The sequence below is a fragment of the Antedon bifida genome, chromosome 3, assembly GCF_963402885.1.
Source record: "Antedon bifida chromosome 3, ecAntBifi1.1, whole genome shotgun sequence".
NCBI classification, from domain to species: domain Eukaryota; kingdom Metazoa; phylum Echinodermata; class Crinoidea; order Comatulida; family Antedonidae; genus Antedon; species Antedon bifida.
Window position 1 is genome coordinate 1458965 of NC_136228.1, and position 27900 is coordinate 1486864.

The 27900-nt window shown below is 31.1% G+C and overlaps 1 protein-coding gene across 4 annotated transcripts; it reads left to right on the top strand.

The window, feature by feature from the left end:
- Positions 1–21: 21 nt before the first annotated feature.
- Positions 22–27762, top strand: LOC144838774 (nitric oxide-associated protein 1-like). 4 transcript variants are annotated; one of them, XR_013611704.1, is made up of 11 exons: positions 22–73; positions 1457–1498; positions 1783–3188; positions 5250–5519; positions 6636–6811; positions 7508–7639; positions 14743–14859; positions 15681–15801; positions 19983–20183; positions 26305–26380; positions 26517–27762. XR_013611704.1 is itself a non-coding variant. In XM_078694250.1 (10 exons), the coding sequence occupies exons 3-9, from the start codon at positions 1817–1819 to the stop codon at positions 20168–20170; spliced, it is 2376 nt and encodes a 791-aa protein (XP_078550376.1). In that variant the 5' UTR covers positions 22–73; positions 1457–1498; positions 1783–1816; the 3' UTR covers positions 20171–20183; positions 26305–27762. The 4 variants fall into 4 exon arrangements, 3 of the variants coding, with proteins under 3 accessions (XP_078550376.1, XP_078550378.1, XP_078550377.1); XM_078694250.1 differs by having other exon boundaries at positions 26305–27762; XM_078694252.1 differs by lacking the exon at positions 1457–1498 and having other exon boundaries at positions 30–73; positions 26305–27762.
- The last annotated feature ends 138 nt before the right edge of the window (positions 27763–27900 follow it).

Below are 27900 nucleotides of genomic sequence, written 5' to 3' on the forward strand. Positions count from 1 at the left end.
GTTTGTATTTATTTCTGTGCATGCTTTTCTTGTATTACTCAAAATTCATACTGATACTACAGCCGAAATAAAGGTAATTGTTATTTTTAAAGTGTGATCTAAATAAATTATGTTAATTGCAAGGTAAAACACTATGAACAAACTGTTTAAATATATCAGCATCCAATTTGAAAGGCTAGCTAGGCCTAACTAGAATATATATGGGCCTAGCCTAGCTAGCTAGCCTAGCCTACTAGGCCTAGGCTAAATTCCTGTTCAAGAATACGAAACTCTCTAACCAATTCTGCAAAAGTCTTACGGTGTTCATAGTAGTGGCGACCTGCCAATTTAAGGGACTGATTCACGTAGTGCAGCCTCTGTAGGTCTAGCCTGAGTGTTTGATTTTAAAATCCTAAGAAAAGTACCTCTATTCTTCTGGCAAAAGCCCTTCTAAAATGTTGACCACTAACTGCAGCTGCTTCTACTTCATATGCCCAAGTTTCATAGGAAACTGCTTTTCCATATACTGAGGATAAAATTGGATTGAGGGTTCTGTTGGATGATGCTTTACATTAGGTTCTGTTGTTGTCTTCGGAGTTGAAGTTACAGGAAATGGGCATGGCAAAGGACAAAGAGGGACAGGAGAAATTGATTCGGTTAAATTTGGTGGGCAACTAAATGGGTCTTGAGCTGGGTTGGGCGGTAAAGTGGGGCTTATTGGCTGAGGTAAGTCTGCCATTCGTTGAATTTCCGTCTTTCGTTGAAGTCTCCTACATATCACACAATCATGAATATATCTTGACGCCGCTAATACACCGCCAATGATCCAATATCCCGCTGACCTGACGGTTGAGCTTCCTTAATTAATAATTTCTCAGCTCTTACCACATCTTAAACTGTCACATTCACTTCTCAGCAGGAACTTGGGACCCTGCCACCACATTTGACAATCCTTCAGCTTCTCAATGTCCATACCTCTTGAGGCTATCTGGGTTGTCCAGGTTGACTTCCGTTGCATATTTGTTGTACTCTATTCGCAACAAATGTGTGAAATCTTCTGGCCTCATTATTAATGTAGCCAAGTACGACTTGACTGTCTGTTCTGCCAGGTTCTCATACTCCAATTCATTTCGCAGAATAGCTGCAATCCTGACAGACAATGTAGCTGCAACTAATTCCATCTTACTTAGGTTTACTTAGGTGATATATCCAGATCCAATTGGTCCAATCCTGGTATTTTAAATCCTTAACTCCTCTATAATTCACATTGGTTGTGATGAACCGGTCTCCCACCGCTAAAGTGAGGGCTTTTTGAGCCACGTCGCTCTCTAGGTTACCATTTATATAACATGGGATGATTTGTCCTTTGTCATCTTCATTTATGCTTTCGCTTAGCATCCCCATTATATAACTGATTTCTGCGTCTCTTTTTCTTCTCTCGGTAAATTGTTCAACGACAATTTCCTGATTCTGACAGCACCTGAATTTACTTTTGGATGAAAATTGAATATTGGATGAGGTAAGACAATCCTGGTGAAACCACTTGTCAGGTTTACATGTATCACAAGCAATCACAAAATATTTGGTATTTATTATTTATGCTATATTACAGACTACACTATTCCCACTTACGGTGTGTGTTCACTGGCCTTTCTGTGTGCTCTGCACTGGATTGCTAACAAAAGGAAGGCACCTGACTGCTATGCAAATCAGGGTCAATATGAAACCAGCCAAGCATAAACCAAACTTTCTCTAGACATTACATAATTTTATTTGACTGTAATTCCTTTTTATTTTATACAGGTCATTTTCAAATTAAACTGCAAGAAGATTCAGTATGATTCACTTTAAAGTACTAAAAGCCTTTTATCCCGTGGGAATCAAAGTGTTTAAAAATGTGAGGTCGCCACATTGTTCACGGATAAACCATACACGAAAATTATCAACTACAACGGATGAAGACAACAGCAAGAAAGCAAACGTGTGTTCAAATAGCGATAAAAGCCAAACTAACTTTATTGATGAACAATTTTTTCCAGAGGTACTTGAGTATTCCACGAATGTTAACATTGATAAATCTTCATTGAAAGATATCAATAATGATGTTAGAAAAGAATCAGCCGTTAATATGGAAGACTTAAATGAAATCGATAGTCAATACTTTTCATCAAGAGATGAAACCACAGAATCTAAAGCCAATGACAGAGTAGATTCTGCTAATTCTTACTGGATATATGACTCGATACAAGAGGTTAAGAGCGATGCTGAATTACTGGAGGTTAATAAAGCTGGCTTCAGACCAAAAACAATTAAAATAAATCGAAAAGAATCAAAAGAAAATGTTGATGATGTTCAGTTTCAACCTCACGAGAGACCAACTTCAATTCACATGTCAGATGAACAATTTGATAGGGATTCTTTAGCAAAATTACGGCAGGAGCTAGAACATGTACGAATGGTTAATAAAACTGCTGTAAAACGAGATGTTGTTCGAGGAATTAAAACAGAGGAGATTCCTGAAGGACAGAATCTCCCGGCAAACGTACGTTTAGAAGAACTTGAACCAAGTATTGCTGAAGTGGTGAAAGTTATCACTAAAAAGAAAGCAAAATTAAAAAAGAAAACAATAGACTTCTTGAAATTGTATGGCACCCCTGACCCGGAGTCACCTTTGACGTCAGTGCCATGCTGTGGTTGTGGTGCGTTGCTTCATTGTCAAGATGCCACAGCTGGCGGTTACCTGTCAAGCGAAAGATTCAAGAAACTCTCGGAGTCGGAACTCATCAAAACTCCGTGTCAGCGATGTATGTTAATTATGAAATACAATCATGCGATTAACGTCAGCGTTACTGAGAACGATTTTGATGAAATGTTTCACGAGATCAAAGACAAATACGCACTTATTTTAGTTATGGTTGACCTCTTGGATTTCCCAATAAGCTTCATCCCAAATATGAAAACAAAGATTGGTTCGAACAAACAAGTTATGCTGATTGGTAATAAAATAGATCTGCTACCTGCGGACTCACATGATTGTCATAAGAGGATAAAAAAGCAGCTAAGAGATTCTAGTGTTGAACACAATGTATGCAATCCAGAACAGATTCTCAATGTGCATTTGATTAGCTCCAAACTTGGCTATGGGGTTGAAGGTTTGATCTCTGATGTACAGTCTAAATGGGAATCAAGAGGAGATGTTTATCTCATAGGTATATAATGTTTCTTTGCTCTTTCATTACCAGGATTTATAAAAAGAACCTAATTTCCTTGACTTTTCTAGACAAATTTATGGTTTCTGATTTTTAAAAAAAGCAACTTCATCCTATGTTTCCATGACTTTCCAAGCCTGGAAAAGATTTTGTAAGTTCTAAGATTTTCCAGGTCATGTTTGCAATATTTTTAACCTCCATTTAGTTTCTACCAGACCTTTAAAACATTTAAATTGATACTTTAAATTGTGAAAAACTAAAATTGATTTCGATAAATTGTACTGAATGATGACAATGATCTGTTTCAAGTTTATGCAAGCTATCAAATTGATACTATCAAGTTTGGAAAAAGTAAAATTGACATCAATATTTCTTTATGTGCGCCCTCTATAATTGCAGTGATTGGAATCTGTGTACGTAACACAAACATAACCCATTCTGTTCTGTTTATTTTCAGAAACTAATTAATATCAATATATAAGTTTAACAAATCTACTAGCAATTAATTATTATAATTCCACCAGCAATTAGGAAACCTTATAGAATGGTAAAAATTACAATTAAGTTACTTAAAATCAAGGACACTCAACCCTTAATTTGAGAAGGAAAGAAATTGCCAATAATTGGAATGACTGTATAAAAAAAATTGAAATTTTTTTCAATTTCAAATGGTTCTAAACAATGTAATCCGTCGTATAAACACTGATATAAATTAATATTTAAACCAAAGTCGTGTAATTACTTTTCTTACCTAAAACATAGAAAAACTCTGCTCTTTTTAAATCCTACTAAATTCTTTGACCATCAAATGTTTTTCTAATTTATTTTGTGACAGAAAATGTCGTATCATATATTAAGCCGACCAAATCGAAAAATTTAAATGTAAAATCCAATAAGTCTTTTTTATCTTGTCATATTGATTTGTGAGGAGAAAAAAGGTAAAAACACTGAAAATTTTGTATGTAGTGTTACCATATTACCTGATTTTACCGTGAACTAACTCTAGTTCTAAAAGTTTGTCCATCTGAGAACACAACTGAATACATTTTATTATTCTTTTTGTACTTCATTTTTAAATGTAAATGTAAATCTACAGATTAATTATTTTTAGGAGCGAGATTATTTGCCAAAATGCTCCAAATCTTCAAGACTACCAGTGATCAAATCAAATAATCTTTATTTTGCGTTGTTACTAACAATTCCAAAGCGCTAACCAGTTACTTTTGCCCATTTATAGATATTTTTATTATTGCATATGATGTCATTCAGTAATAAACCGTATATCCTCTGGTATAATCCAACTTGGGGGGTTGGGACTATACCCAGGGAAACTAATAACCAGGTTCAGATGATCTTACCAATGTTTAATAAGCATTTCTTGTAAAAATTCACCTGAACTGGCTAGAGAGACGCCTACATCCAGACCAAAAGTCAATACTGGGACTATACCCGAGGTTATGGCTGTTTGTAAAATCAGACATAAAGTGGGGGTGGGATTATACCTTATACTGTTACTGTAATTTTACTTAATAGAACAATAACGTATATTTATGTTACAATCATTTGTGTGCCTTACCCAGGCCAGATATTAATTTGTGTTTAGCTGCGGCTTGTCACAAACCAGAAGCTCTATCAATAAGCCTCTACTCAGTATAATAATCTAGACGCTAACTAATTGTTAAAACGTTTGCATCATAAAAAATAACTTGCGGAAACACCATGTAAATCGCTAAGAAAATATATCAGTCAGTGTGTTTTGAACTCGTTGAGATTAAAGTTACATATATTGTCTAGTACAGTATGCAGTTATGATGTTATTGCAAGCATTTTCTTTTATAAACATGATAATTTACTTCATTTATTCAACTAACTATTAAATATTACCATTAATAAAAAGAAAATTCATCGAATTAATTTAGCTCAATATTATAATCTTACTTACTTTTACTTTCTTACATTTTCAAATTCTTTTCTGGCTGTACACTTTATTCTTCACGATGCAATTCACGATGAATTTTATGGAGTTAAATTTATGTATTTCTGTTTTTCTTTATAATTCAGGAACTGCAAATTCTGGTAAATCAACACTTTTCAATCGTCTGTTGAACTCCGATTTCTGTAAGACAAAAGCAAAGTGGGTTTACAAGAAAGCCACTGTAAGTAGGTGGCCAGGAACAACACTAAATTTGCTGAAATTCCCCATACTGAGACCAAACGTTGAACGAATCGGCAGACGTGATGATCGTTTACGTGAGCAGAAAGAGAATGATAAATGGCGAGAAAGAATCGAAAAACATGATAAAGAGTTTGATGCATTAGGTTACTTTAGAGGTAAGACTTTGTAAGGATTAAGCTCAGTTGTCAAATAGTGTGATCTTTGTAATAGATGATAAAACCTAAAGCTCAAACTTGTTCTACCTTTCCTTACAAAATGGCTGTTGTCGCATATCAGATTCTAGTTTGACGCCCCACCCTTAGTCATCCACCACTATTTTCCCGCACCCATTTTGTTTACCCTATTTGGGTCACCCCTATTAAGGGTACACCTGCCTTTGACACAAACAAGGGAAAATATGTTACACTATGGCCAACCCCTATTTAGGGGACACTTCTATTCAGAGGACACCTTTTTTGAATCCCAAAGGTGTCCTTTTAATAGGGATTCTCGGTTGATTGTACGTCTTTCGCATTTATAAAACATGCCACGGATAAGTGTTGCTGTCAAATACTGTAAACGTCGCTGTCAAAAATATCAAAAATATTTGGTTTTTATTATATCATTGTATTATTGGCTTATTTTATTATCTCTATCAATGTTTAAGCCCATAATTTAATTTGTCGTCAATTTGATCTCTCTTTGAGACAAACTAGCCGCCGTCTTAATCCATCATTGACATAAGAAATCTGAGATGGATTTACTTGTTTCACTCTTGAACCACATTGTTGTGTTCCTGTAGACGGAGTGTCGCTTGTGTTCAGATATTTACATTTACATTCAAAGAGATCGATGCTCTGAAAGACAATTGTGCATAATAAAACATGATCTTATTATTGACTTATTGGCCGCCTCGATCTGTTTTCTGTCACATAGAAATAAACATTTTGATACTTGGAGAATTGCTCTGCTTTGACATAATAGCATTATATATATATGAAAAACTTCCATAAGATTGAAATAATATATTGGAACTATATTGCTCAAACAGAATACAGTATAAATAAAAACCCCATCTTTTTTCTTTGTAATTTCTTTCTGTTTTTTCTCTCAGCGCTTTGAGACAATCTTTTGATTGTATAAAGACATTACATTATAACCCCCATATTAAAGAGACACGTTTATTTATGTCGCATCAATATATTTCCCCCAGACATAAAGCATGATCATTGCAAGCAACTTTTAGTTTATTATTAATTTGAAAGAAAATAAGAATTTATCTTTATTTTCAGGTCATGTTGGACGAAGCTTTGAAAGTGATGTATATGATGATCCTATGAAGGCGTTCAATTTGATCTCTGGCAATAAAAATCCATCTTCTTCTAGTTTACCGTTTAAGTTTGATCCTTCAGAGTTCAGTGAGGGCAAGTGGTTGTACGATACGCCAGGTATCATTAGAGACGAGCAGGTCAGATTAATATATTTACTGATGTTTTTTTTTCTTTTGTAGTGGTTGGTCGTAGGGTTATTTTATAGGTTTAGATTTGATTTATTTTTTATAAAAAACGCAATCATTTTGTATAATACCGGGGATAGCCCTCTAAATCCCCAGAAAGATTGTAGGAATCTGTCTTTAAGACTAAATATAAAAAACATAGCCTTGCAAATAAAGATGCACTGTTGTAAAATACATTTATATATTGTGTGTATAAAATTGTTGAAACATTGTTTAAATTGTATTTTGCATGTGTATGAACAACCATGTGTTGATCTGGGCCTCTGTGGTTAAATAAAGTTGAATTGTATTGAATAGTCAAGGATACTTTTATACTAGAGGGTAGCAAGCAGGGAAATATTTGAATATTCTCAGAATTTTTATTCCAACATCATATTATCCCGTTGTTGAATATACTATCCAATTGACAAAATAATATTAGATTGCTCTTGGTCTATGTTTTCAATGGCTAGGCCTAATAATTTTCTTATAATATGCCAGAGTTCTCCCGAAGCAGGTTTTGCTGGTATAAATTTGCACCTGGTTCTAGATTACTCATTTTTGCAGATCTAAAACTTGAAAATATTTTTTTAAATTACAAAAAAGAAATGATTTATGGTTTACATGGATTGCTTTATAATTATTTTGTTTATGCCCTTTGAATTTTAGGTATTATCTAAGCTAACAGCTGAAGAGCTGAAACTGTGTGTATCGAGCCAAGCGTATCGACCTAAGACTTTGGTCATTAAACCCGGTCAAACAATATTTCTAGCTGGACTTGGACGTCTAGACTATCTACAAGTAAGTGCCGTAATGATTGTTGAAAATAAATTTATTTTAATACCCTTTTTTAAGTTGCTAATATTCATGTTTAATTTATAATTGTCATAATTATAAATATATTTTGCATGATGGATGAAAATTTCAAAATAATAACAAATCAACAAACATTTATTTCATTTGATTAATTTCAATTAATACAAAGCATAAAATGAGGACCAACCTAATTCTTATTCATTCTTAAATTGAACAAAATGTTTGATTTCTTTTATATGAAGCTTGTTCCATTGAGTGGGGCCTTGGCGGTTTACAAACAAACAAGCCTAGCCTATTCCATATACAATATTTGTTATGGTAACACCAGAACTGTCGGTCATAAACAAAAAAATTGGATTACACAAAATGAAAGAACAAATGGAATTTAATGCTAGCTTATTACCAAAGATGAGCGAAATTGAAGTAAAATATATGATAAGATTGTCTTCAGGATACAAACATCTATAAATGATTCGTTCCTAGTTTCCTTAATGGGACAAGCTGTACTGTGAGAATTGGAATAATAACAATTGATAGCTGGTAATAAAATTTGTTCTTCTTAGCATCACGTTGAACGCAGGTTGACCTAGTTAAAGAGACAATGTAAAATGGTTGCGATAGACACCATTGTTCTCAGACGTGACTTAGTACAGTAGAATCATTACTAGTTGGTGGCTATAGAGTTAAGACTTTAGCCCAAATAAGCAGCGTCTCTCACCATGGACTAAATAAATATGGCTGCTCTGTACCTTTTTCACATCTGTCAACATTTCATTCATATACAAATTTTATAATGAAAAATATTTTGGTAAATAAACAGAAGGGAATTATTAGCATGGCAAAAAGCTGTATACAAAACAACCTTACTGCTGTAACACAGTTATTTGTATTCAGACATAATCAATAATCAACCATTTATATTCAGACATAACCAATAATCATAATCAATAATCAATCATTTATATTCAGACATAACCAATAATCAATCATTTGTATTCAGACATAACCAATAATCATAATTAATAATCAATCATTTGTATTCAGACATAATCAATAATCAATCATTTGTATTCAGACATCAATAATTATATTAATAATCAATCATTTGTATTCAGACATAATCAATCATTTGTATTCAGACATCAATAATTATATTAATAATCAATCATTTGTATTCAGACATAATCAATTATCAATCATTTGTATTCAGACATCAATAATTATAATTAATAATCAATCATTTGTATTCAGACATAATCAGTTGTAATTAATAATCAATCATTTGTATTCAGACATAATCCGTAATCAACATTAATAATCAATCATTTGAATTCAGACATAATAATTAGTAATAATCAATCATGTATATTCCGACATCAATTATAATTAATAATCAATCATTTGTATTCAGACATAATCAATAATCAATCATTTGTATTCAGACATAATCAATAATCATAATTATTAATCAATCATGTATATTCAGACATAATAATCAATCATTTTTATTTAGACATAATGATCATAATTAATAATCGGTCATTTTGTATTCAGACATAATCATTAACCGAGTGTAATAATCATAATAATCTGTATCCAGACATAACAATTGTAATGTTCAATATTATTTAATACACATTATTCATGAGTTGTAGCAACCCCGTCTTAATTAATAAGCTTATTATTTAAGAAAATCAAACAGTAAATTCTTTTAAAAACGATTTACTTGTGGCAGTTTTTTTCATTTGAACAAATAATTAGATGTCGCTTTAATAAAGAAATATAAGTATTCTATATTAACTTTACTTCCCTTGATGTAAGTTACTAAATTCTCACATTTATTGATGTTGAAGAGCTGTAAAAGAATAATAAAAACTGCAAATTCCAACAAGAGTAGACACAGTATTTACCGCTACTAAAATATGAATTCGTGAATTGTGAAAAATAAATATATAATTGTATCTAGAAATGCTATTATCAAAAACAATACTATTTTGTCTAGCATACTTTTAAATTTTAGTGGTTAGTACAGCCAATTATTTTAGCAGCCATCAAATAATATAGATCTCTGTCCTGAGAGATAATTCAGAAATATAGTATGTGAAACATGTTCTCCCTTTGACATCACCTAGCAAAACACTGAAACCCACTTTACAAAATGTCTGTGTTGATGCGCATGCCCTGGTGTGTGAAAACAAACAAAAACAGTGTGATGTGCACAAATATGGTAGTAATATGACATCATCATGTCCATATATGGGCAGATCACATTTTATTGTCACATAAAGTTTGATAGTGTAGACAGAGCTTTAGTTTATAATTTGAAATTTTAAAAATAAGCATGTTTTGATTTGGATGGTCTTTCAAAGTTTCTGATAAGCATTTTAATTATCTTTTTTTCTTTCTTCCTTCCACATGTCTTCATCAGCTGTTAATTTAATCTTTTACGTTTTACATTCACTTGTCGTGTAGCTTTTAACACACTACATGATTGATTTATGCCCGTCGTTTACAAAAATCAATCCGCTGTAATAATACATTACAACATTTTAGTTTAGTATATTGTTGGGCTCATAACATTCGTACTGTAGCTTTATAGTTTAATATGTTTGTATATATGTGTGTTGTTGGTTCAGAAAAGATACAGTACGCTCAAGACTATGTTTTATCCTATGTTGTGGATTTTAGATGATCCAAATTCGGTTTTCTCCTACTGTACTATATCTCTGTGGAATATGTTTATATAGAACACCTATTAGGGGACATAATTCAATTTCAAGCAAACCACTCAGCATTTGGGACACCCTTTTAAAATTACTTTTGAAACAATTCTGATGTATTGTGAATTTTAATATGGGTAGTTTTTAAAAATACATTGACATGTATCCCTACATGCAATTGTTCTACGCCAGCTTATGAGAATTAACAGTTTATGTCAAAATTGGAGACAAGGTGCCTTCTGTATCTAAATGCACAATAGCATCTAATCAATATATATATATATAAATGGTATTTTACCTGTCAGTTTTACTTGATATACAATGACGTTATAAACATTGATTAGGTATTGGAGCCTGAAGAATGCTAATAATCTATTAAGATGACCATCTTCATCATAGATGAATTTGAATGCAGTGTCTGTAACCGAACTTGACTTCACGTTAAGTTGTCATCCATACCTTGTAAGCATCTTCTCAAGTTCAGCTTATCAGTTGATGAAAATGTTTTTGCTATCTGAATTCTGTCAACAAACTTCTTGTGTAGATCGACGTCCCGCAAACTACTGTACAATATGAGATGCGGCCAACATTTAGCTGCGCTGAATTTTTACTTAACATCTGTGAATTATTATAACCTTTAAAAAATTATTATAACCTTTAAAAACCTAAGAGTCAATATTCCGGTTGAGGTGGTGGACGCTTGTATAGATGACCCCTCCTAAACTAAAGGGCTGATACTCACCAAGTTTACGATGTGAACACTTTATTAAATTTACTGATTGTTTAGAATATCATCTTTCTTGGAAACATGTAGTTTGTTTTTTTAACAAATTTCTTTGAAACATACAAGCACATTTGGCAATGTACTCACAGTATTTTTAATCAATCCGTCAAACATTTTCTTTTTATTGAACCATTTTCTGCAAAGCTGATCGTTGGGATCCTCATGAAAATAAAAAATATAAAAATAATAATTGTTGAGAAGTTCCTTCCTTACAGATCTCAACAGACACATACCAATGCCTATCTTTTCTAACATTGTTTTAATTTTGTATTTGTATTGCTAGTTTGTTTTAAATTATTTTGTAATTTTACTGTTGTGTTTTGTGTACTGGGCCCTCTGTTTTTGACTGAAGAGGTCACCAAATATAAAGAAGAAATAAATAAATAAATAAAAAATATAAATTGTTTTTAGGTTTAGGATTGTATTAATTTAAAATAGATCAACTTACAATTACGAATTAAATTAAATTTTGTAATGCTTCTTATCTCTATGGAGAATTTTAAAACCATAAAATGCTTTTTTCAATTTTATACAAGATAAACAAATTGCAGCAGATGTTCCTGTGAGAATTATTGACAAGTTTAAGAGCTTTCAAATAATACAATTTATATATATCTCATAGGTCTAATATATGTCTTCAAAATTGAGTTAAAATTAAATTATTATTATTATTTTAAAAATGGGTGACCTACAAAATGCCATTTATTGTAAAACAAATGACTGTGTTACATTTTTAGTACATCGTACCGAAAAAATTAAATTATTTAAAATTCTATTTTAAAGGAAACCAGAAAATTACCTACACTTACTGTATATATATTATTTTCTGTGAAACTTGATTTAAAACAAGTGTAATTAATAATAATTTTAAAATAAAACATAGGATGTTTGCTCCAATATCAAAGTAACCTTTAATTGCCAATGTGAAAATGTGTGTAAACATATTTTTGATTAAAAGTAATGTAAAAATATATTTAATCCAGGAAATAAGCTATTTAAAAAACAGATAAAAAAACTAACACAGAACCACATACCATCACATTGTTTCATTAACTATCTCAATATGTTGAATTTTATATTTTTACTTTTATGCTGGTAACGATATTCGTACAGCCAGATTTTGATACAAGGATTCTTCCCTTGTTGATCCAGCGTTTAATCACAAAAAGAAACGTCGCTGTCTGGAAAAAAGGCTTTATACCCAATTAAGCGTGCTATCAAATTTTACCTTTAGACAGTTTAACATTTTACAACAGAGGTTTAATCACCCAAAGTAATTTATATTTAATATCTTGAAATTGAAAAGAAAAATGGCATAAAAAATTGATCTTCAATTCTCTCTCTTCATGTCGGTTTAACCATGTTTTTATCGTTTAAGGAGAAAATTAATGGTCCATTGAATGTTTGCAATCATGATTCCTTCAGAACATTTTGTGCCCTTGATGTATAATCAAAGAAAATAATGATGATGGTGTTTGTTTCAAAGCCGCTGATGTGATTACAATAGCCTTCATCATTATAAATTAGAAGAAGAATTTTAAAAACAAAACTTGTAAACTTTCTCATAGTCAGAAAGTAATAATATACTTTCTGTGGTTGTTGTCACAGTTGTGGTAATGGTATGTGCATCATAATGTGACAGTTGTGACAATGGTACACACGTTGTATTGTGAGTGGTTATATAACTAGAAACACATTTTTTAATTTATGGTCATCAATCTTGTATAATAATTCTTCATTGTAAAATCTTAACTTTCTCGTGGTCCAGAATGAATATCATTTAGCAAGTTATTGGGATTGTTTGTAGCGTGTATAGCACTCGATCGTCCTTGACGTTTTATAAATACTGTCATCTAATAACATGAATAATTGTTATTAACTGTAGACTGGTTTTAACGTTTTGTTTTCTTTCGCATGTGACAATAAGAGACAAATAGCTTGCAAGCAACTTTTAACACCTTATTTCCGAATAACATTAAACACATCTGCGTATCCTGGACTTTGTTTATCGTTTAAAATCATTCACTTCCCTTATTTTAATGAATTCTTTAAACAACATATTATTCATTTCATGGCCTGCCTGACCTATAACTCTTGAAATGTATTAAACATATAGTTGTATAAAACTAATAATAATAATAATATAGAATCTATGTTATTCCTCATTACCATTTACACACAACGTGGAGTGGACGGGCGGTTTCTGCTTATGATAGATACAGAAATAATGTACGTGTGAGAATTTACGCGGTTTACTACGCACTTACCATTACCGCTCATCTGTGTAAATTGGCCTTATTATGTAATTAATGCTATTCCATTGCTCAATTTCTCTCAAATACGCATCATTTTCCTCAAATTAAATTTCTATTCCCTGTTATTTTGAAGTTAAATTGAAATACTTTTTACAAACCAATATAGAAAAGCCAAAACTTGATGTTATAATAGAATTTGGTATAATATGACAATGAATTACTTAATTAACCGTCTTTAGTAATACTGTATAACTTCTTGAAATATGCAAAACATTTTTTAACACATGTGAGAGATTTTAATATTGATCTGGTTGGCTGTTATAGTAATTTTTGTTTCGTTCGTTTAGAATACATAGTTGAACCAAAAAAAAGGATAGTTATTGGTGCCATGGTAAATAAAGTGATAAATTGAAATTGTTTCGGTTAATCGTTGTCTGCAGTCAGTCGTATCTGTGTCAAAAACATTAAACTCTCCTTATATCAGTCAATCCCTTTGATCATGTCACAGGACAGGGTAAAGAGAAATTTTGTTGCTGATCCAGATAGGAATAATTGATATTTTTCAACTGTGGTCAATTGAAATACAGTATTTAAATTAGAGTATTATCATCATATCATTAACACATTTTTATAAAATTATAGCTCTATTTTCTCTAAAAATATCACTATAATTTATGTTTTTCAACTGTGGTCAATTACTATTAAAATATCTAAATTATAGTATACAGTATCATCGTATCATTAACACTCATTATCATTTTTCGTCCTTATTTTGTCCTCATCCACTTGATCATCATCATAAGCTCATGTCTCTATTTTCCGGGGAAAAAAACCCACTTTACTTGATATTTTGTAACTGTGGTCAATTACCATTAAAATATTTAAATTATAATATACCGTAACGTCATACACTAACACTCATAATCATTTTTCGTCTTTATTTTTTCATCATCCACATGATAGCAATATAAGTAATATTTTTCAACTGTAGTCAATTAAAATATTTAAATTATAATATACAGTATCGTCATATCATTAACACTCATTATCATTTTTCGTATTTATTTTTCATCGTCCACTTGATGGTCATCATAAATCCAAGCTCTTCTTTCTTAAAATAATATCACTATAATTGATATATTTTTCAAATCCAAATGCAATCATCCACATATTTCACTAATTAATTCGTTTCCACTATTTGAAACAAAATTACTTTATAATGACAAAATAAATATAAAAATAATTACATTGATAGTGAAGTACAATAACATTCCAGGATGAGATATTTTTAAAAAATTTTTCATTTCTTATTTATTGCTTCTTTTGCAGGGAATACAAACCATATTTTGTACACTGTTTGCTGCCCCCACACTGCCAGTTCGAGTAGTCGATACAGAAAATGCAGATGAATTTTACAAGGAAAATGTTGGTCACCCACATTTAAAGGTTGGATATGTTTTGTATGTTATCAGTAAGAAGTATTAGGATTCTATTAATACTTTGTTAAATTTAATTTACTAAAGCAAATTGGTTTTATTATATGTCTGGTGAGATTATGAGAGGAAATTATGGGTACTAAGTCTCCAAATTTAGATAGCATGTGTAAAAAATTGATTGTTATGTCAGACCCCACTCATCCCTTGCATACAAATGGGTACCTGGTATTAAGGTCAAGACACAACTTAGAGCCGATTACTAGCTGCATCATAGGAGTATGTTTACAACATGTTTGATCCAAAAATGACCGGGCTAATAATATGTACAGTGCTTAGAGGTTTACAACATTAGGAGCTTTATAAATCCAGAATATTATTTTTAGTATAGCTTGTTTGTTATGTGCAGATCTAGTAGACTTCGCCATTCTTCGACAAAAACAAACACTACAACTCTTTTATTCTCAATTTGCATCTTTGATTTTTAATCAACATTACTTTATGCAACAAGCATCCTCACAAATAGTGATTTTAACCCTTTCAGTGGCACAATGACTTTGTTTGACTTCTGATTCTTTAATAATAGAGTTTTACAAAGATTATAACTTAAATCGTGATTTACACAAGTCATTAAAGAATCGATAAGTCTTTATTTAGCAGACAATTCTGATTATTTTCTTTTTTTTTCTGTATGCTTTGAAATTTTTAAAATTCTGTTCAGCTAAAAATTAGAAAAAAAAAAAATGCTTCACCAGTTACTTTAAACATTTTTTTAGTAGACCCAGTGCTGTGTTTGATTACAAAATTGAATTATATTAACTTAATTTTCTGAAGGTTCCGGCAGGAGGAACAGAACGGTTAGAGACAATTGCCCCACTTGTTGCTTGTGATGATGTCACTATAAAAGGAATTCACCAGAAGCATAGTGCAGCAGATATTTTGTTCGCTTCGGCAGGTTTGTCTTTGTTACTTCTGATCATTATCATTACATAATTCTGGTTGGCACCTCTTGTTACTTCGAACATTATCATTCCTTTTAAATGGCAACTCTTGTTACTTTCGAACATTATCATTCCTTTTAAATGGGACCTCTTGTTACTTTTGAACATTATCATTCCTTTTAAATGGCAACTCTTGTTACTTTCGAACATTATCATTCCTTTTAAATGGCACCTCTTAGTTTTGATTTTCACCTACCTCATTCCTGTTATGGCACCTCTTGTTACTCATGAACATTATCATTACATCATTCCTTTCAAATGGTACCTCTTCTTGTAACCTCATTTTACATCATCTTCTCTCTCTTACAAGGAACTACTGTTCGCACATTCCATCCTTATCTGCCATCTTTCCACTACAACCCTTGCATCATTGTCCTCAAGTTCCATTCTCAGGCTTTTTTGATTACTGATCTTACTCTTTTACTTTACTTTATTCATTCCCTTTCTAAATACAACAAAAAGACTGTTTATTAACTAATGATATAATAGCTATTAATAGTAGTTAATTCTTATAGCTCATTAGCAAGATCTCAATACGCTTTTGAAGTAAAACAAGAAAAATTGTTAGTTAAATGAAAAATCTTGTTGAAAAGAAAAATCTTCAGCTTGATCTTAAGAGTTGATTGATAGAAAAATATAATTGATACTCAAGAAATGTAATGCTTCAAAAGTTTTTTGTAGACAAACGTGTAAATCCGGCTGTGAAGGTATAAGAATAATAAATCAGAATAAACGTGAAAGATTATATGTAAAATATTGCTGAACACAATCAGTATTGCTTTTACACTACGCACTTGAAAGGCTATCAATTGAAAGATTTAAGTAAATTGAAATACTTTATTGACAACAAATATTTTGACTTCAGTTAACCTGTGCATAGATTCATCTATGTTACAGTGCTACAACCAAAAAATGTTACTATTGGATATCAAACTAGTTGCCGAGCTGTTCAATAACGCTAGTGCTCATGAAATGTGTTACTAAGTTCTGATTGGTTGCGGAATGTTTCTCTTAGAAATAAGTAGAAACTATTCAAATAACTAATTTCGCTGCAAACCTGCTTTTTCAGCAAATTATGTGTCCTGACATCTGACTACTGCTGCTACTAATATAGCATCGCATATCATTTGGAATTAGCCCTATCTAACGAAAACTTGATACCTAATGGTGATAAATAACGTACACTAATGAACACACTGAAAACATTTCGATAATTTTTGCCACACAACATTGACTGATCGCATTCAGAAAAATAAACTTTGTCTATATATAACTGTTCTACTCTGCGTCTAAAGTTGGAGTACTGCCTTTTTTAATGGCCTAGCTTCCCGGCCTAGCATTCGTCAATGATTTATGATGGATAAATTGAATAAAAGTAGGTGTGTTATAAAACAAATAATGAATGTTTTGTATTCGTTGAATGGAGAGAATATTTAATTCGATGAAAAATTGACTGCTCTATTTTGAAAGAGGCAGAGCTGAGTTAAAAATAAAACAAAACAAAAATATTTTCAACTTCTCACCATCCAACTCATTCATTATTTTGGGGAGGACATACAATATGTGATCTCACATTTTTTAGATCCTGATTTTAAATGGTAACAACCAAGCTGTTAATTGATATTCTATAAAGTATGTTTTCAGAAACGTTATACTAATTTGTTGTGCACCCAGAATTACTTGCACCTAAACATTTCACATTTCAATATGAATTTCTATTTGTGTAAATGTCAGGTCATAGTTCACACATAATAAACTTCAATGAATCTATCTTCTGGTTTATCTTTAGAGTGTTGGGAGATTATAGAAATGTGTGTACACAACATAGTATATTATTGTGGTTATTATGTTGTACGTAGGTATATCATTTTGCGCTTATAATTGTAAAGTGCAATGGCCGGTTCTGTATATTTTTAGAAAGTATAATTAACGCTACCAAATGGAATTTTGATATTCTATATTTATCTATTTACTGAATATATTATAGTGTATATTCTTTCCTCCAAAAATTGTATACATTATGATGACCAGAGAAGTCTTGTGAATAAATAGCTAGCTTGTCTTGACAAGTTAGTGAAACAGTGTGGTGATGTGAGATTCCGTTTTCGGACTTTTTTTCTGTTGTCTTGGTCAATTTATTTGGTTTTCTTAGGCTATTTCGTGGTTTATTTTACATCAACATCTTCATTTTCTTACTTGTGCTAAACAGCGCATTGAGACTAAATTTGTATTTTGCGCTATATAAATTTAAAACCATTAATGATGTTTAATCATTATGCATACTCTTTTTCCTGATTATGCAATTATTTAGCAACCTTTTTTTTGTACTGCCTCATAATCTACACCTTCATCTACAAAAGCAAACTAAAACCATGTTTTATTGCTGTAAACAAATGCAGTTACTGCAGTAACTGGAGTAGAACAATTTTGAAATGATCTTCCTATTTCGGACGCAATGCCCAGATGTAAAGGTAAAAGTAATTTGACCCATTATGACATGATGATACATCGTACCGTGATTGGTCAAATTACTTATCCTTGCATCATTGTGTTGCATCCTAGCTTAACCTGGTCGGTAAAGTCAACAGTAAAAGCCAAAAACCCAATTTTGTTTTTAATTTTATTTTGACCTGCAGAAGACAAATTTCAATAAACAAAAGGATGATATCCAAATACTGTGTAACAATAAATATTTTCCAAAATTGATAAATTGTCATTTTTTAAAAAAAATACACAATTGTTTATGAGACTTTAATAATACGGACAAAAATTAATTATGAGATTTAAAGTGAAGTTCCAAGGTAGAAATAAATGATTTTTAAGTAGATTTAAGTATTATTGATGTTTCTAAAAATAAGCACATATTTCAAACTGACATTTTCAAATGTATTTTTTTGTTTGTGACATTTGAAAGGATGATACTGAAGCGTTGTATCACGTCCTAACATTCAGATATGTAGGTGTTTTGACAAAAATGATTCGTCTTATGCTGAAAATAAAAATTATAATATTGGTGCATAAATCAGATAAATCTCAATGTAAGCGATAATTTGGAGATAACATTCATATTCGGTTTTTTTATAACTTTGACGACGTTCATTGATTATAGTTTTTTTTTAATTGAATATTTAAAAGATGTATTGTCCCCCAAAACATTAAAAATGAAGATCAATTAAATCAGACTTGAATATGTTATTTTGTAGTTTTAATCAAGTTAATCACTTCCGTAGAAAAAAAACGAAACAAATTATGTTTTCACTTATGAAATAACGTAATAAATGGTTAAAAACCAAAAATCCATTGGCTGGCAGCCAATTTGACAATTTTTTACTTTAGATTACAGTTTTCAGGTAAATAAATTTTTGCTCAAAGTCGTTAACTTTTATGTGACATTAAATGGCATATTCAACAACAAAAAATGTTAAAAATTATTTTTCGGGGGAACAATACATCTTTTAAAGGCTGCCTTGTATAAATTTATTTGTACATATACATTGTGTTGATAGTTGATGCAAGTTGTTAAAGTTAAAAATTCATTATGAACTATTTTAATCAGCATCACTCTTGAGATCAAAGACATTTTCTCATAAACATAGTAAAAAGTACTATTATTAGTAACAAAGGCAGACAAACAACATCAAATATTGATTAATGGAAAATGCAGTCAATTTGTTATTTTTCAAATTGAGTATTAACAAGTACAGTTTTTAGAAATGTATTTACTTGTTCTTTATACTGGGTGACCTCTACAGTAAGATTACACTAAAACGTACCTACCATGTTAGATTCATTAGATATACAATAGAAGCTCTATTAAGGGGACACCTTCATCATCCAATCAAATATCCCCTTTCGCATATCGATTGGCGCATATCCGCGTAGAAAGTGGTAAAAACGAAACATTAACGTTCGATTTGATTTACCGGGGCCAAAACCGTGCCGGAACCGTTGTGAAAGATGCTTTACGGGTATTCAAAAGGTTCTACTGGATGTAGCATACAGTATAAAAAATATATGGCTCAAACATTATCATAAAATGCATGCAATATTTACTTATCTCTGTAAATATCTGGAATTGGTTTCTTTGATTTCTTTAATTGTAACAAATATTATATTTATTTGTTCTCATTTTTAGGATGGTTAGCAATTACACCCAACCAAGGCCTGGAGGCAGTTCTTAGGCCGTACACTATTGGAGGTTTAGGGTGTATTGTGCGCACTCCAGCCTTATTGCCATATGTTGTTAACATGCGAGGCACCAGATTAGTAAGAAGCAAACCATTTTATAGAGTGAATGTTGATAAACTGGTTCAATACGTGTGAAGGCAGCTGATTGGTAAGTTTAAATCAACGTTATTTATTCTGAATCAGGATAATTAATAGCGGTTAATCGTCCATTGCAATGACCTCTCTTTGACCTAATTTTATTTTATGAAAAATGGTCCAAGATTACCAAACAGGGCATTTGGCCATCACAAAGAAATTGGTCTAAAAAAACACATTCTAACATAGCCAAATGGCTGGAAGAGCATTAAAAGAGGCACAGGGGTGAAATGGAGCGAGTATCAGACATCTGGTTAGGAGGAGATAAGGATTTTTTGAATAGTGTGACCTGATCATCTTTTGATGAATTTTAAAACGGGCTTAATCATCCAAATATGGTATTAGTATCACTCCCTACCTTTTTAAATGGAAATGAATTGATATGAACGAAATATACCATTGAAAATGATTTCCACAAATTTTGTCAATACCTACCCATAATGCTGTACTGAAATATAGATTCAACTAAAATTGAAAAAATAATATTTTCACCGATTTCACCTACCCACTGCTACAATGTTAAACATGCATCACTTTTACAGTTTATAGCAAATATTAATAGTGTAAAATGTTTCTTTAATTGACCTAAATTTTGATTAATCTACAAATTAACTGTAATTAGCAATGGTATATGCACACGATGACAGTATAAATTCTCATGCAATAATCATTATTTTAATTTGTATACTCTGTGGGGACTAGATTTTTAATTACGGGTTAATGAGTTTTGCTTTCCTAGATTATATGACCCTTTGTTATCCATCTACAGGGGTTATGTCTACTTTTTTATTGTGATTTGTACTTGCAGTTTTATAAATGACTGTTTCTGTTGTTTGCTTCAAAGTTCAACATTACAATATCATCCTTCTTCCCTTAAGCTGAATTACAAGATATTTACGTAAAATTGATGGTAAAAGTACAATAAAAAATGGTAAAATTTAAACCACCGAGAAACACAATACATACACTTAAAAAAGTATAAAAATTAATTTATTTGGAAATAAACTTGGTTCTTTCTGCATTATTGTCTATTTATCCATAAATATCCTTGTTTTCCACTATTTGACCATTCATGATGCAATGAATCATCATCTATTGCACCGTGATTGGTCAAATTAACTTTAATGCTAACATAGCTACCACAACTATATCGTACGATCATTTACATTATTATTCATGAACAAAAATGAGGACCATTCAAGTTTAGATAAAGTAGAGAAATATTTCTTTATTTTAAACAAAATCACTAAAAAATTATTGATATTTATGAACTGTTTGATGTTGTATAACTTTCCATCCAATAAATGTCTGACTGTGTTTGTAAAACCTTCTGATCTCCTATCCAATCAATGTTATTCTGTTGATTTAACTCTCCTCGAATCAGTGAGCTAGAATCAGTGAGAACTGGTAATAGCCAATCAGTGAAGCTTACTGATATAGTACTCTTATCCAATCAATACACTTTGTGGGTCTGGTATGCTTTCAACCAGTCCGTTAAGGCTGACTTTCTCAACCAATTACTGAAGATTTAATGACCAACAGTAAAGTTTGTTGATAATGCTCTCATCCAATAAGTGAAAACTTCTGGCTTACTCCAATCCAATCAAAGAAGTGTTTTGATTTACTTTTATCCAACCAATAAATACCTCTAGCCTGTTGACATCCAATCAGTGAAGCTTTTATTCTGCTCTCATCCAATCATAAACCTGCTTTCATGCAATCATTAATGTTAACTTATCTAAGCTGATTGTGTACACTCTGTCTGATCTGATCAATAACATGTAATTAAATGCGTAACTATTTCTTGTCATTCCAATGACTATACAAACATTGTTGTTACAATGAATGTAATGTTTGGCCATGTCAGCAGTTCATTTCTTTTTCAAAAGACCTAATGTAGAAAGTCTATTTCTGTATTGTTTGCTTGTTAAATATAAACAGTACATCTAGTGTTGGATATATTTCTGTTTTCATAAACACATGCTCTTGAAATAAATAATTCCTTGTTTCCTTGTATTGTAGCAAAATAGATGTAATAATACTTTTATAAATAATTTTGTTCTTAATTACTTCTATAAATAACTTTGTTCCTACTTACTTCTATAAATAGCTTTGTTCTTACTTCTAAGTTCTATAAATAACTTTGTTCTTACTTCTATAAATAACTTTGTTCTTTTCTATAAATAACTTTGCTCCTACTGTACTTCTATAAATAACTTTGTTCTTACTTCTATAAATAAACTTTGTTCCTACTTTTATAAATAAACTTTGTTCCTACTTCTATAAATAGCTTTTTTCTTTTCTAATATCTTGTGGAAATCCTCAATTTAATTACTTTATTAAATGATATTGTTGCCTTTGACATTAATATCTGGAGCTGAATTCCTTGGTGAGAAACAATAGAATGTTCAAAACATTGTATTTACAGCTGAATGTGTTTAGTAAACATTGTGTTAATTACATTATATCCTCTTCCGCTTTTTATTATTACTATCATAAAAATAATGAACATTTTTATTTTCTAATTCTTTATCATTATCAGCAAATGTTGAGTAAAGATCTAATCTAATGTTCTATTGTTCCCCAAAATTGAAAACATTTTATGTAATGAAAATTACTTTAATAACTTTATCATAAATCTTTTTTTTTTAAAACATAAAATCTGGATTCAAGGAATGGTAATCACAATTTCAACACTGCAACTAATTCAAGACAAACAAGTTCTTATAATAGTTTTCAATTCTCCTAAGGATTATTTATTATAAAATTTAAAATAATAATTAAATTTAAGAAGTTCATTTTAATTTGAATTATTAAAGATTATGTTTTGGCCAGTACATCGAATTTAAGTGATAAATGTGGGAGTGTGCCAAATCAGTTATGAATAATAAAGTATTACAGTAAGTATGTCTTTTAGTAGATCTAGATCTGGTAGCTACTGTACAAACGCCATCATATAGGCTATTACATACAGGTTGCACCCCCTATGGGCCTAGCTGGTTGCAATTAAGTTTTTATGTGGGCAAGCTTAGTGATGTGGTCGATGTCTAGTGCGTCCAGTTGGGTTTTGAAATTAGTTAGAGTTGTGCACGTCTAGTTGAGTCGGATAGAGCGTTCCATTCTGGTATGGTCCATGGATATAGAGAATGAAGGTAGTTGTTTTTGTTCGTCTGGATCCTTTTGTAGATGAAATTCCCCGCGGACTGTCTGGTTAATCTTGTTAATACATCCTCATAATTTGTGAACATGTAGACAATTTAGTATGGTAATATATTCTCCCAATCCTGGATACTGGTGGCTACCATAATATGTCTGATTTTCCAGAAATTCTTAATCTGTTTTATAGTATTTTTTTTTAAATTAAGACCTTTTGGACCTAAAAAGTCTGGTTTTGGAGACTTTCCTGTTTTCAGAGAGTCTGGTGTCAGCCGAGTTGACTGCATTAAGATATCTACATGCATCCTCAAAATCGGAATTGGTATAGTAGTAGATTGCAATTTTTGCTCTGAAGTATCTCGGCACGCATGAATCCATCATTCAATCTTATAACATAAAACGAAGGAAGGTACTTAGATAATATTGTCTTCGACATAAACAATGCATCACAATAAATTGAAACGGTAATAAAAGAACATAAAGATATCTGTACAGGACTTAAAAGGCATCGTCAAATGGAAAACTTAATTTTGTCATTCGTCAATCATTCTACTAAAATAAAGCTAATTATGTTTTAAGTACAGATAATCTACTGCATATCAAATTAAAGTAAAGTTTTTTGTCAATTTATATAAATTTGCTATGAATTTGAATTTATACCACAGTGTGAAACACCAATGTACAATGATGAATGTCTACAGAAAATTTAAAATATGGAAGGAGTTAACAGCAAAAATTATGAAAGAGATCAAATTAAAATCATGCATTAACTTGTTCCAATTTCTTGTGAAGGTAAAAAATTCTAGGTCTGGGTTGGACTAGAATACACCAGAAAACTCCATACTTTCTAGGGAAGCTATTCTTTGTTATTAAATTCCATATTTCTTGTGAAGGTAAAAAAGTCTAGGTCTGGGTTGGGCTAGAATACACCAGGGAACTCCCTACTTTCTAGGGAAGCTATTCTTTGTTATTAAATTCCATATTTATTGTTGTATGCTATACAAACTGTATGGTTTGTTTATAATGTTTTACTACAATATGATGTCGTGATTTTTACTATGCAAGTACTGATAGATTAAAGGGACAATGGCTGTATTCACTACAGTACACTGTAGTGAGATATTCCCCTTACAATAAAATATTTCACTTCAGTCAATAAATATACAGTATAAGACCTTTCTGTGGTATTTATTTTTAAGAGAATTTTTTTTCAATTTGAGTATAAAATCACAAAGTATATGGTATATAAAAATATAGTATTTAAATCTGAATGATGCATGAGTACTCTCAATCTTCATTTCCTTTGAAATACTAGAACGAGATTAGTTCCTGCTTCATGTAATTAATTCAAATAGTTAATTAAAATCTTAATTAATGCCCAGCTAAAGACAAAGTGGATTATTTGCTCAATTAAGTCGACTGTCAACTAGTCAATTTTCTTTGTTGCTGTCATCCGCATTTTATTATTTGTTGCTAAGTCTTCTGTAACTGACTTGTCTTTTTTGTTGCTAATTAGGTTTTGATTAAATAATTAATTACATCATTTCAATTAATTTTAATTCCAATTTTTGAATAGGCCATTTTGTGTCACACAATAATCCATTTTGTCAAGTTGTCTTTAGAGACGTGACTTAAAAAAAATTGTTTTTTTTAATTTAAAAACAATTCAAACAAAATAAAAGTGGGTAACTAAATCTATCTAAAACATCAATACCAATACTAATTTTATCAGTTTGATCGATTTATTTTGTATTAAAAAATATATTTCTAGAAATATGCAGAAATGGTAATTTATGTTGAGTCATGCAGCGCCCTCAAGGATCATTTAAAGTAACATTTTTGCATAAATTATTTACTTATCGATCGCTTTTTCTATAAAATAAAAATTGGTTAGCATAAATAATGTAGTACATTATCAATTTTGCAAAAGAGTTTAAAATTATAAAATCTGAAGGGGCCCAGAGATGATCGCATTACTTTCGTCCTTTTAGAAAATCCGTAATTTATTTTAGTGAGGTTGAGTCGCTCTGCCTACTCATCTTGTGTCCTTAGCCTTGATACAGTTGTCTTTCTTCACCCATGAGTGTAATGGGTACTAACACTATGGAATATAATAGTATTAGTAATTAAGTATTATAATATAATACTAGGAATATTACTGAATGTATATGGATTTTATTTGGAAACAATCGCTAGTACCATGGTATATGTTATAGCATACATATACAAATAAAAAGTAAAAAAGTATGTGTATATTTAGATGTGAGAATGATAAAGGTGGGCGATACCACAAAAGGAATATAACTATGTGGTTTATTTGAACCCTTGTCTAAGAACATTCACCCTCCTCATCAGCTGTACTTGTAATTTCTACACACCTAACAGCAACATAACTATTCACATTGAAACATAGATAAATGTTAATTATTCAATTGATATAATTTATGTCAAGTGTAATGTATTTATGTGTAGAAGCTTAAATGTTTTGATTAAAAGAAGTTTTAAATTTCTGTGTCTGATGCTTTTGTCCGCTCAAGAGAGAAATCATAGGTTATATGATATCCTTTGCATGTGTTGGAGAATATACTACTTAATATAGAAACATACGGTTTAATAAATAATTAACTAAACATATGGATGGAGGGTAGAAGGAGGTAAAGAATTTAATACTTTGAGTACAGCTGTGTTGACACTTATTAACCTCAACTAATGACCTTTTACATTTATACTTTTACAAAAATATTAGTACTTTATGTTTATATTCTTATGTTATTTTATGTATTTTCCATATTTGGTGAACTCATTAAAAAACCAGACAATTTTGGCTGAAATTTTTTTTTTGATCTTAAACAAATCTTGTACAGTTTCTCATAGCACAGACTCTCTTGACTAAAATGTTAAAGATTCTTGGCCTATCATTAAAAGATAATGAAATATTATTATAAATAATTTTGCATATTGATTTTTTTTATATATAGATGAATGTGGAACATAAAATGAATTCTAATATTGATCAAGAACTGTATTCAGAAAATCGATGAAGGTAAACGTAAGATTTGCTCAGACTATTCACTGATAGAACGATGGTTGTCTAGATTTGCTCAGACTATTCACTGATAGAACGATGGTTGTCTAGATTTGCTCAGACTATTCACTGATAGAACGATGGTTGTCTAGATTTGCTCAGACTATTCACTGATAGAACGATGGTTGTCTGAAAATTTGACAGTAATCCTTTATTGAAGTCATACGATAACCCTGGAATGTATCCGCCAGTTCCTGTATTCAGAAAACGATGAGGAGTGAAGTTTGTGATGACACTAAAGGACTGAATAAATAATGAAATGGTTACTTTATGCAACGTACAGCGGTATGACATTCCCAAAACCAGAAACGATTATTATTACAGGAATCAAAGTATATGTGCTGCACAGCTGATTTACAGTTCATGCAGATTGGAATGGAGCTGGATTACCTACCCACTCACCTACGCATATGTACACAACAATTCTGATATTCTCCTGCTTAACTCTTTGCATAAATTTTTCATTCCTTCCTTAAAAAGCATTTCTAATGTACCCTGGAACAAAATACATAATCAAGAAAAATCAAACCTTTTAATAGCAAGCAATAAAAGCCCTAATATGTTAAGGATCATTTTACGTAAAAAAATAACTCTAAAGCTGGGGGAAGTGTACATAATATCACTGTGTTAGTCTACATACCCTCTCAGTACTAATGACTACGCTAAATAGATTGTGCCACATTAAAACCAATCAACGGCTATATGAACAATATGCGCTGACATTCTGCCCTAATGGTGTACATATCGATGGCGACATTTAAATCATGTGTTAAAATAGTCTTAACTAGAGTATCATCTATAAGTACATTGTATATCATATTTCTCAATAATTGCTAATAGTGCTACATACCAAAACGAACTTTTTACATAATTACATAGCTCGTGAATGTGCATGACTGGAAAAAGTGCATGGCCATTGGACTGAGACCTCAATTTAACCGGAAGCTTAGAGTCATTTACTGAGAATAATCATTAAAATATCACCAGCTACTCCAAGATTCCTTTAACTAAACGATATAGAAAATCGGTTTTATGTAACTCGATCATTTCAAGAACATGGGTTACTGTATATGTGGAAGGTGGAATTAACGTTTAGAAATGATTTGATCAGACAGATATTACATCGCAAGCAAGTTTTTACTGGACAATGGTGTTTTTTAGTGCTTGACAGAGGTTGTGTAGAACCCTTATTTCTGAGGGTGAGAACATGCACCCAGTTCTTGCATCTGTGTTGACAAGATGATTTCACTAAATTGCACTATTTTGAGCTTTGTACTTTGTTGTAAGAATAAGTTTAATATAATTTCAATAAGTTCAATGAATTTTAGAAAATAAAATCATCTTTAACAATCTCTTGACTTGATTTGTGATTATTTTTCGTTATTCTAACATCTTTGAAGATGCACTCTCACTCCATTTAATTTTAAATTGTTTGCTTTTTTGGACAACAATTTCAAATAACTAAAACTGACTGACTCGGATCAGCAAA

Bases quoted from the DNA above. Each gene is read 5' to 3' on its own strand.
- LOC144838774 (XM_078694250.1), top strand. From the start codon at position 1,817: ATGATTCACTTTAAAGTACTAAAAGCCTTTTATCCCGTGGGAATCAAA. The intron at 6,812-7,507 runs GTCAGATTAATA...TTTGAATTTTAG, and splicing joins GTATCATTAGAGACGAGCAG to GTATTATCTAAGCTAACAGC. The intron at 7,640-14,742 runs GTAAGTGCCGTA...CTTCTTTTGCAG, and splicing joins GACGTCTAGACTATCTACAA to GGAATACAAACCATATTTTG.